The sequence below is a fragment of the Callospermophilus lateralis genome, chromosome 19 (assembly GCF_048772815.1).
Source record: "Callospermophilus lateralis isolate mCalLat2 chromosome 19, mCalLat2.hap1, whole genome shotgun sequence".
Taxonomy (NCBI): domain Eukaryota; kingdom Metazoa; phylum Chordata; class Mammalia; order Rodentia; family Sciuridae; genus Callospermophilus; species Callospermophilus lateralis.
In genome coordinates, this window is record NC_135323.1 from 38,111,103 (window position 1) to 38,123,397 (window position 12,295).

Below are 12,295 nucleotides of genomic sequence, written 5' to 3' on the forward strand. Positions count from 1 at the left end.
TTGAACTTGTGATCCTCCTGCTCAGCCTCCCAAGTTACTGAGATTACAGGAGTGCACCACTGTGCCCAGCTGTTTGCTCTTGAAAGACATTCTTAACCTGTTCTTATGGTCACTGAATAGTTCCAGGAAACACAAACTACTTCCCAAAGGATAGGACTCAGACACAGTGGGTGAGCTGCCCATGAATAGAAGCTTAGCTGTGTCAATTCAGAAGCAACAATGACCTTTGACCTGGATATTTGTCCTTGCTTGCCAAAAACTTGAATCTGTTGGGAAAGGAGTAAAGTGACCTGAGTTCTTATTATGACAAAGTTTTGGCCCCAGGGTTGGAACACTTGGCCTATGCACTATCAAACTGGGTCAGAAAGGGGCCTCTCTGCATGAAAGGTCATTGAGTAAGTTTGTCCTGGATTGAACCAGAGATGAGGAGCCAAAAATACATCATGGCCCATAAGGTTCAAGTTCTCTGCTACTAGCACTGAGAAATGAAAAGATTATTTTCTTTGCTATTAAGTTTGTACACATTTAAACACATATATACATTTATTTATGCACGTGCGCACACACACACACACACCCCTATATGTATTTTCTTCTAGAAAAAGAATGCTCCTGGCCTATAAATCTATATAAGGAACCAAAATCTTCTCAGAACTACTCAGAAGTAAAACTGCAGAACTTACATAGATTATGTGTTGTGTTAAGAATGGGTTTTGGGGAGAGCTGAAATGCAGCCAAAACCCCACCAATAGCAGCCGGTCCCCATTCCCTCCCGACCTCTGCTCTGCTTTCCTCTCTCGCTCATTTCAGACATGGCTTACAGGTTTCTTAAAGTGGATTATAAAGTGACTTAACTGTATGCCTTTCACTTGAGAACAGAGAAAGGGCCTGGACAGAGGACCAGGGGCTATCTGATCCCAGCCAGTGCTCCCTCTGGCCCAGCTGCTAAAAAACTTCAAGCCAGAGCATATGCTGCCCCTGGGGCATGCCCAGGCCTGTGGAGGACAGTGGGGCCCAGTCTCTTGATAGAAGTGTCTAGGGTGCATGAAGGATGCATGAATGGACAGGGTCAAGTCTAACACATCCAAATAAAGCAGCCATTGTTTTGTTTTCAGCAGAAACAATGACAAATTAATGTAAGTGATTGAGCCAACCCACCTAGTTTGTCTCAGCCTCAGGTGAGAGGCATCACTGCTCAACTTAAGACAAGCTGTCTGCCTGCAAGTCCTTGGCCAGCTACACCAAGGCTTTATCCAAATGCCAAGTGGCATGGGTAAGGAACAAGTGCTTGTCGATCACTAAGGATGCACTGCTGGTTCCAAGTACAATGTGACAGGTGTGACTCCTTCTCTTGGAGGTAGTCCAGGGTTCTCAGAGCTGAGCCACCAACCTTTGACCCTCTTTGGCCTATGACCACCCACAGCAGCATGTTCTGGCAGACTGTCATGTCATGTCAATGGACATGTCTATCCTGTGCTATCCAACAAGGTGGCTACTGGACACATGACACATGGCCAGAGCAACCAAGTTCCTATTCATGGGCAGCTCACCCACTGTGTCTGAGTCCCATCCTTTGGGAAGTAGTTTGTTTCCTGGAACTATTCAGTGACCATAGGAACAGAAAAAGAAATCTTAGTTTAATTTTAACTAATTTAAATGGCTGTCTGTGGACAGAGCAGTGAGGTACTGGGACAGAGCAGTGAGGTCCCTAAACCAGAGGACCCTGGACATCTCTGCCAGGCCTGGTACAGACATGCTGCTGCCTGCTAACAAGCACCATCAGTAGTTATACTGGAACAGCCAGGTGGGACACCTCCCGACCCCCATGCTAGGACGCGCTCTCCTTGCCTGCCCCTCCACTGCACCACCTTACGTTTTCAGATGCCTGGCAAATGTGGGCCTGGGATAGCTCCATGGCGATGACCTTGAGGTGTGGCTGGAGGGCATCCCGTGGGCAGCCTCGAATGACTGAAGCAAGGACCAAAAGGCTAGAGGAAGAGGGTGCCTTCTTCAGCATCGACAGGATCAGCTTCAGAAACACTTCCGGGCTGACAAATGTCCCAATCAGTTCTGCGGACTTCATGCACTGTGTGGGGACATGGAAGACAGTAAGGGGGTTTGGAACACCTGGCCACACGGGGATTTTAAACACTGGGCTACACCTGGAGTTTGCAACACCTGGCCATATCTGGGGTTTGGAACACCTGGCTACACCTAGAGTTTGGAACATGGGGCCTCATCTGGGGGTATGGAACACCTGGCCACACCTGGGGTTTGGAACACTGGGCCAGACTGGGGTATGGAATTCCTGCCTACACCTCAAGCCCCTCATCAGATATTGGTGACCTGAACTTCTTATTGATAATTGGCACAACACACACAGCACCTCCACAGCCCAGATTCTACTTGGTAAGAGAAAGAACAACTGCTGAGATCTGTAGCAACTGGGCTGATCTCAAGGCATTATATGTAAAGAAAGTTAATCCCAAAGGCCACATGCTGATTCCATTCATAAGATATTCCCAGGGTGATATAATACAGAGAGAGGGAGCTGGTGAGGGCTGCCAGGAGGCAGTGGCAGCAGTTGGAGGAGGCCTGTGGTACTGGGTGGCCCTGTACCTGCTCCCATGGTGCTGCCCAGAACCTAAACAGGGATGAAGGGCGTGCAGCACATGTGGTTTAGCGATGCTCAAGAGGTGCCCATCACCCTCACTTCTCATCCATCGTAAGATTAGACAGAGATACAAAATAGTCGTGTTCTTTGTGGGGAAAGTAAAAGCTTACAAGCTGTATAGAGACACAAACTGCATACAGCCTGGCTCTGTGAAGTCACCTTTAAGTGACGCCAAAACACTGAAGCTATTTTTTGTAAAACAATACTAAATACAATTTAAAACTGATGGTAGTTTTAAAAAATTTTTTGCTTATATTCTTTTTTGAATATTTATTTTTTAGTTATAGGTGGACACAATATCTTTATTTTATTTTTATTGGTGCTGAGGATCGAACCCAGTGCCTCACGCATGGTAGGCAAGCACTCTGCCTCTGAGTCAAAACCCCAGCCCCCTGATGGTAGGTTTTGAAAAGTAAAAATACGTGACATGAGCTGGGCACAGTGGCACATACCTGCAATCCCAGTGGCTCAAGGGGCCAAGGCAGGAGGATCACAAGTTCAAGTCAGCCTTAGCAACTTAATGAGGCCTTAAGCAACTTAATTAGACCCTGTCTCAAAATAAAAAAGGGCTAGGGATATGGTTCAGTGACATATACATATATGTGTGTGTGTATAAATATATAGAGAAGGAGAGTGTGTGGAGTGTGTGTGTGTGAGAGAGAGAGGGGAAAAGAGAGACAGACAGACAGACATATGACATGAAAGTAGGCTTTAAATGGCTCATTTTTTTTGGTATTGAGGATTGAACCCAGGGGCACTTAACCACTGAGTCATATCCCTGCTCTTTTATATTTTTTTCTAGTTGTAGATGGACACAATACCTTTATTTTATTTTATTTATTTTTATATGGTTCAGGGGATCAAACCCAGTGCATCATGCATGCCAGGCAAGCACTCTACCACTGAGCCACAACCCCAGCCCTCCCTGCTCTTTTAAAAAAAGAAAAAATTTATTTAGAGATAGGGTCTTGCTAAGTTGCTTAGATGCTCGCTAAGTTGCTGAGGCTGGCTTTGAACTTGTGATCCTCCTGCCTCAGTTTCCACTGGGATTACAGGTGTGTGCCACAATGCCCTGTATCCTAACTGTGCCAGCAACCACACAATTACCTACTTGTAACCCAGCCCTGCACACCCCAACAGGCTGAGACTCACCACCCATACACACACATGGAATCAGGCCACTCACACTGCTGACCACGGCCTTCTCCTCGTCAGCACAGGCCTGCTGCAGGGTTCTGAGGATGATTTCCAAGTGCTGAGTGGTGTGGTCCTCTGCGTGCAGCAGCAGTACTGGCAGGAGCTGTGCAGACTTCACCCTGGTCCCCACTACCCAGTCGGTGATGTCCCGACAGATGGCAGGAAGGACCTTGGAGAGGTTCCTGAAGACCAGCTCTCGACAACCTAGCCCAGGGCGGCTCTCTAGGGATCAAAAAGATGAGACCCATGAGTAGAACCCAGCAACTTGTGTGGAAAGCAACCTATGACACCTTATTCTAGGCACCTGAAGTCCTGAGATTTTAAAAATTCAGAATGCCTCGAGATAGAATGAGGCCAGAGCCAGAATTCATCTTGCAGTATTGTTTATGGCTCTGCTGGAGCATAAGTGGTACGCGACAAGCTTCACAACACACTTAAAGTGTGCGTGTGATGAGCTCAGACACAGGCACATGCCTGCAGAGCCATCACCAACCCCTGGTCTCCAGCGCTGCTCTGCAGTGGCCGACCCTCCCCGAGCAGCACTGACCAGCTCCCCAACACTAAAGACCAGACTTCATTTTCTAACATTTTTATATAACTGGAACTGGACAGTGTATACATTTTTTTGGTCTGGTTTCTTTCACACTGCATAATCATGGGACAGTGTGTCTGTTCCCTTTTACTGCTGAGAAGTACTCATGATTCGGATGTGCCAGTTTATCCACCGGCCATCTGCTCAAGAGCACAGTCGTTTCCGATTTGAATGCTATGAACATGAGTGTGCAGGTCCTCGTATGGACACATGCTGTTACTTTTTTTTTTTTTTAATTATTTTTTAGTTGTAGTTGGACATAATGCCTTTATTTTATTTATTTTTATGTGGTGCTAAGGATTGAACCCAGTGCCTCACACATCCCAGGCAAGCGCTCTGCCACTGAGCCACAACCCCAGCCCACATGCGGTTCCTTTTCCCTGGTAAATATCCAGCTGTAAAATGGCTGGCTCATGTGGCAGGTATGGTCAATGTCTTAAGAAACCACCTGACTGTTCTTTTTTTTTTTTTTTTTTTTTTTTGTGGCACCAGGAATTGAACCCATGGTGCTTAACCACTGAGTCACATCCCCAGCCCTTTTTTATTTAGAATTAGAGTCAGGGTCTTTCTAAATTCCTTAGGCCTTGCTAAGTTGCAGAGGCTGGCTTTGTGATCCTCCTGCTACAGCCTCCCAAGCTGCTGAAATTACAGGCGTGTGCCACTGTGCCTGGTTCCAGCTGTTTTCTAAGGTGGCTGCTCCACTTTACATTCTGTCATCAGTGGGTGAGCGCTCGGCTACTCCCCAGCCTCTGACTTTAGTAAGCTCAGAACGCTGGGTGGTCCTTCCTGCAGTCTGACCTGCAGCTCTCTGATGACAAATAGCTGTGAGCAGCACTTTGCAGTTTGTTTCCTGTTATCTTTCTTGGTGATGCGTCTTTTCAAATCTTTTTGCCCATTTAAACAAGTTAGATCGTTTTCTTTGAGTTTTGAGATTCAAAATTTGGCATACGAGTCCTTATACATATAATTTGCAACAGTTTTTTTGTGGTTGTTTAATATTTTTTAGTTTTAGGAGGACACAATATATTAATTCACATTTATGTGGTGTTGAGGATCAAACCCAGTGCCTCATACATGTGAGGCCAGCACTCTACCACTGAGCCACAATCCCAGACCCTTGCAACAGTTTTCTCAGTCTTTGGCTTGTCTTTTCATTCTCTTAACAAAGTCTTCAAAAAAAGCAAAGGTTTATATTTTGATGAGGTTCAATTTATTACCTATTCTTTTATGGACTGTGCTTTTGATGATGTGTCTAAGAAAGCTTGCCTGACCCAAAGTCACACCAAGGCTTTATCCTAGAAGTTCTTAGGTTTGAGTTTTACATCTAGGCACATAATGTATGTAATGGCCAATCTGAATTGTCAACTTGATTGGATTAAGAGATGCCAATGATTAAGAGGCTTATGGTGTGTCAATGAGGGTGTGTTTGGGAATGATTGGCATGTGGGATAGCCAATTGAAATAGAGACCCTCCCTAAGCGTGGGCAGCACTGTTCAGTAAGATGATGGCTTGGATGGAATAAAAATTGGAAGAACAAGGAAACAGCAGCAGTTGCAAGCTCAATTATTCTTGAACGGGTTCTTGATTGCTACTGCAATCATCTTAGGATATCAGACTTCTGCTTCTTCACTCTTCCAAAGCAGACTCTGTCAGTGATTCTCCAGAAGCTTTCAGTCTTGGACTAGGGTAGCACCATTGATTCCTCTTGTTCTGGGGCTTTGGGCTCTTGGACTGTGCTGATTCTTCCCAGCTGTCCAGCCTGCAGGTAGCCATTATGGACTATCCAGCTTGAGCCAACCTAATAAGTCTCCCTTTTATAATTATACTTCCTGTTGATTTTGTTCCTCTAGAGAACCCTAATGCAATGTATCTTGGATTGCTTATTTATTTACTTATTTAATGCTGGGAATTGAACCCAGGGTTCTTTTCCACTGAGTCACATCCCTCGCCCTTTATTTTGAGATGGGTCTTGCTAAGTTGCTTAGGGCCTAAGTTGCTGAGGCTGGCTTTGAACTTGCAATCCTCCTGCCTCAGCCTCCCGAGCCACTGGGATTACAGGTGAGTGTCACTGCACCTGGCTTGGGTTGCTTTTTGTGTATCACATAATGTGTAGACTCAAGTTTACTCTTTGGTCTGTGGACAATCCAATCACAACAGCATCATTATTGAGAGACCCCCCCCCCCTTTTTTTTTCTCTGCAAAATTGCTTTGACTTTTGTCAAGATCCAGTTGTCTACATGTGTCTGTTTCTGGATGCTCTACTCTGTCCCACTGACCTACCTTTTGCCAAACCACACTGTTTGGTTTTCTGTAGTTTCACAACAAGTCTTAGAGCCAGGTAGTGTTAATCTTCCAGCTTTGTTATTCACTTACAAAGTTTTCCTGGTTTTGGTCCTTTATATCTCCATGTGAATTTTAGAAAAAAAATTGTTGATTTCTACCAAAACAGCCTTTGAGGACTATGATTAACAGACTTTGACCTTAAAAATTCAAAACAAGACTAAAGATAGCAACGAAACCATGACATGTCAGAATTTAAAGTGTATTTAAAAAAAGAATAGCTTGTACTATAAAAACCCACTTTTAACTTTTTTATTCTCATTATTTTTCTATTTTTATACCATATATTAGAGAATTAGTTCCAAATGATTCAAATTCTGTTGGCTATTTAAGTGAGCTTGTCATATATATATTTTTTTAAAACAAAGGGCAAAAGCACAAATAACTATTCTCCTATGACAACGGAGAAGTCTGTGGAAACAAGGGAAATGCCCAACTGGGGCAGTTGGGAAGGGTCTGTTGGCCACTGGAAGTTTGGGCTTGCAGAGTATTTTTACATTGCCGGGCTTGTGCTATATACATGGTTCTGAAGCCTCATTTTCTCTATTTATTACAGCAGACATAATATTCTTTTGGACCAGTGTCAGCAGACTGTAGCTCATGAGCCATACCTGGCTGCTGTCTTTTTTTAAAGTTTTATTGGGACACAGCCTTGTCCTCTCAATCACTACCATCCGAGCTGCTCCGACATCACAATGGTAGCTGCTCCAGGCCTGGGAAACAGTCTGCCTTTCACAGAAAAGGACAGACCACTCACTCTGGTCTCCAGCACAGAGACTTCCAACACAGCAGCTGCTGCCACACGTGGCTGTTCAAACTTCAGCTCATAACATGTATATGCATAAACAACTTTGGTCTTCAGTCACATGTCCCTGTCCCAAGTGCTTGACAGCCATGTGGCCAGTGACTGCTGCATAGGAGAGCACAAAAGCAGACCACTCTGGCGATGCAGAGGGCTCTGCTGGTCAGCACTACTTCAGGTAACGACCGTTTGCAGACTGATTTTAACAGCGACAGAGAGAAGGGTTTTAGGAAAAGGCCCCAGTAGTTCCTTTCTTCTAATTAAGACTATGATGAACATCTGATTGCTATTTATATATTTGATTGCTTAAATTAGATTGCTTTAAATGCTAAAAATGGAACGGTTGGGTCAATGGGGATGTATATTAGGATCCCCAAATAGAGCCTGTACCAATCTATTTTTCCATAAGGAACACCACTCTTTAAAAATGGGACTTTTGGGCTCTGGTTGTGGCTCAGTGGTAGAGCACTTGCTTACGCATGTGTGTGGAACTGGGTTTGATCCTCAGCACCACATAAAATATACATACATATAAAATAAAGTTATTTTAAAAATGGAGGGGGCTTTTGCTTTTCTTTCCTAAAGAAGTAATACAAACCAGATATATTCAAGCAGCTCCAAGATGATGAAGAAGCTATATCTTACCCCTGCCCTGCCCAATTCCTTGTCCCCTCCCTGCAGACTACACCCCACCCCTTCCTGTGCAGCCCTGAGAATGGTCTGAGTGCAGAACCACAAACGAACACTCTGCCCTCCCTACAGAAGTGACAGCACAGGGCTGTTCTCATTACCCAGGGTACTGAAATTTCCCCACCAGCACATGGTATCCGAAGCTCCATCTACCAGCCCGAAAGCCCTGCTACCATAAGCTGTTTGCATACACTTTTGCACATGTGGGTGGGCACAGTTACAGGACTGATTCCTAATCCCAGCAGAACTTCTGGGTCAAGACATATGTGTGTTTTCTTTATTTATCTAGCATGTTCATCTGCTATCTGCCCAACATGTCCAAGACTGTGCTCAGAATCAAAAAGGGGCAGATGACTCTGGGCTAAATTCAACTGCTCATTTGATATGGTGAATTCAAACAACTGGTACCTAAGTTTCCAAAGTAGTAATTTCCAAAATTATCAGGCTGGCAGAATGAAAGCTTCTTTCTCCATATCTCAAAGTGGTTTCCATGGGAATATATAAACAAAATGAACAGGATTTAAGGTATAAACAATCTTAGTTTGTTCTGTGAAATCAGCGAGAATCAAACAATAAAAACAAATGTCAAGTGATCAAGCACAGACACATGCAGAGCTGCAGCTGCGGGAACAGGCAGGCAGAGCCAGGCAGTGGCTGTGGTCTCCCTTCAAGAGCTCCATCATCTCCACACTCCATTCAGATTCCTGTCCTCTGGCACCCTGCTGTCAAGCTGGTCATCCCCCAGGGGTGGCCTCACCTGCACCTCTACCTGCACCCTCAGGCAGCAGTGGCTCCCGTGAGGTTCTGGTGAGCTGGCCACAAGGCCAGCCCCAAGGCTCCATTCACACTGCCCACAGCCCTCACAGCCCACGTGGTGCTGCTCTGGTTCAGGATGCAACTGGGAGTTCAACTCTGCCTCCTGCAGCGTGGTGGACAGATGGGACTCAGCTCCCTCCAGTGGGGGGTCCTCAACAAGAACTTGCTGAATGCATAAGCAGATGGTTAAACTGATGCTTTAGGGGAGCTTCCTAAAGCAGCTTCCCTGGACATAACTTTCATCCTAGAATTCTCCCCTATAGTGTGACGGCTGAGCCGAGGTAAATGTCCACAGCTGTGCAGTCACTACCCCAGTCCTGTTTAGTGCCACCTGCCATCCTAAGAAATCCCATCTTTAGTTAATACCAGTCCCTGTGCCAGCCCTGGGACCAGGGCTCTGCATCCTGTGTCTGTTGGTTTTGTCTTTTCTACGAAATTTTCATAAATGGCTTCTTTCACTTAGCATGATGTGGGGGATTCACCCACGCTGCTGAATGTGTCATGCACCTTTCCTCTGTTTTGCTGACATCCACTGTCTGGACCCAGCTCCTGTTTATCATGTGCTGGCTGGCACATGGGTACTTCCACTTTGTGGGTCTCCTGAGGAATGCTGCATGAACGCTCACCAACAAGGCTCAGAGGGACATAAGTGTTCATTCCTGTTGAGTGTTACCTAGGGTCGAAGGGTGGATTGTGTGTGTGTGTGTGTATGTGTGTGTGTGGGGGGTGTGTATATCTGACAGGCTAAGAAGTGGCAGTTGGGCTCCAAAGTGGCTCCACCCCTTGCCCTCTACTAGTGATGCATGAAGTCTCCAATTTTTCTTTTCTTTTTTTGGGGGGAGGTACCAGGATTGAACTCAGGGACCGTTGACCACTGAGCCGCATCCCCAGCCCTATTTTTTGTAGTTTACTTAGAGAGAGGATCTACATGAGTTGTTTAGCGCCTCGCTTTTTGCTGAGGCTGGCTATAAACTCATGATCCTCCTGTCTCAGCCTCCCAAGCCGCTGAATTACAGGCGTGTGCCATTGCACCACGCAAGGCTCCAATTTTTCTACATCCAAATTCCTTTCCAGATTTGGCTATTTATTTGTTGATTTCTAAAACATAATTTGAGATCAGTTTCTGTCTTTCATGCAGCCCTGGCAGCAAAGACAAACACAGAGAAAGTGCCCTGAGTCTTGAACAATCATTAACTTAAGTACAGAGTCCAGAACTGCCAGGTCAGGTGCCCAGAAAGCTCAGCAATTATTTATTAATCTTTTCTTGAAAACATAATTGCAGCACTTTAGTGAGCAAAAAAGTGTGAAAAGACAATGTAAGTGGACAGCACCTATACCAGAGAAGACAAGCGCCTTGGCTACGCTCTCGCAGAGCACAACTGACAACTCAATTAACAAGCTTATTCAACCTTTAGCAAATCAGACGTGATGCAAATATTTGCAAAGCTGACTCATTTTCATAATTGAAACAATGGGACCTGATGGCAATGGGCAACTGGCAAACTTTGCCAAAATACAGTGGAAAAGGTGAGAAAGTGCCAAGGAGCCCAGAGTTGCGGAGAGAAGGAAATGCCACCTCGGGGAGGGGGCTCAGGACTTGGAAGCCAGAGGTTGGGTCAGAGTTCATAGTTGGGGAAAGGCAGGAGGTGTTGAGGGTCTGGGAATCAGTTCTTCTGCATGGGTATGGGCTGGCAGGACAGTGTGGCAAGACCAGAGCGTACTTAGTGACAGCACAACTTTTGAACATCAGAACCAGCTCCAAATGAGCATTTCTGGCTGGTTCTGGGGCCACGTGGTGCTGCCCGATGCTCTGGATCCGATGACAGCAACCTTTCTTCATCCCTACCACTGCTCCTCTTTCCAAGAAAAAAGGCTAGAATGCTTTCAAAAAAAATAATTAAAAATGGCATGCTAGGCATGTGGTGCACACCTGTAATCCCAGCAGCTTAGGAGGCCAAGGCAGGAGGACTACAAGTTTAAAGTCAGCCTCAGCAACTTAGCAAGACCTTATGCCACTTAGCAAGACCCAGTCTCAAAAGTAAAAAAAATCAAAAAGATGGGATGGAATCAAACTAAAAAGTCTTTTTCTCAGCAAAAGAAACAATCTGTGAGGTGAACAGAGAGCCTACATCCTGGGAGTAAATCTTTAACCCTCACACATCAAATAGAGCACTAATCTCTAGGGTATATAAAGAACTCAAAAAGCTAAGCACCGAAAAAACAAATAACCCAATCAACCAATGAGCCAAGGACCTGAACAGACACTTCTCAGAAGAGGATATATAATCAATCAACAAATATATGAAAAAATGCTCATCATCTCTAGCAATCAGAGAAATGCAAATCAAAACTACTCTAAGATATCATCTCACTCCAGTCAGAATGGCAGCTATTATGAAGACAAACACCAATAAGTGTTGGAGAGGATGTGGGGAAAAAGATACACTCATACATTGCTGATGAGACTGCAAATAGATGCACTCATTATGGAAAGCAGTATGGAGATTTCTTGGAAATCTGGGAATGGAACCACCATTTGACCCAACCCAGCTATCTCTCTCCTCAGTCTATACCCAAAGGATTTAAAAACAGCATACTACAGGGACACAGCCACATCAATGTTTATAGCAGCACAATTCACAGTGGCTAAATCTAGGAGCCAACCTAGATGCCCTTCAATGAATGAATGGGTAAAAAAAAATATGGCATATATACACAATGGAATTTTACTCAGCAATAAAAGAGAATAAAATCATGGCATTTGCAGGTAAATGGATTGTGTTGGGGAAACTAATGCTAATTAGACAATCCCCAAAAAAACAAATGCCGAATGTTTTCTCTGATATAAGGAGGCTGACTCATAGTGGGGTAGGGAGGGTGAACATGGGAGGAATAGATGAACTCTAGATAGGGAAGAGGGGAGGGAGGGGAAGGGAGAAGGCAGGGGATTAGCAAGGATGGTAGAATGTGATGGACATCATTATCCAAAGTACATGTATGAAGACACAAATTGGGTGTCAACCTACTTTATATACAAACAGAGATGAAAAATTTTGGTATATATGTGTAGTAAGAATTGTAATGCAAAAAAATAAAATACAAAGTACATGTATAAAGACATGAATTGGTGTGGACATACTTTATATACAAAGATATGAAAATTATGCTCTATTTGTGTAATAA

General features: G+C 44.7%; 1 protein-coding gene across 1 annotated transcript in view; it reads right to left on the bottom strand.

Annotated features, from left to right (window-relative positions):
- The window catches only part of Dnaaf5 (dynein axonemal assembly factor 5), a 52,847-nt gene that overhangs the window by 25,229 nt on the left and 15,323 nt on the right, over nucleotides 1-12,295 (bottom strand). The window contains exons 5-6 of the mRNA XM_076840189.1: nucleotides 3,861-4,093; nucleotides 1,874-2,086 (exon numbers count right to left, since the gene is read on the bottom strand). Coding sequence (XP_076696304.1) covers nucleotides 1,874-2,086; nucleotides 3,861-4,093 — 446 coding nt within the window. The remainder of the gene's footprint in view (nucleotides 1-1,873; nucleotides 2,087-3,860; nucleotides 4,094-12,295) is intronic.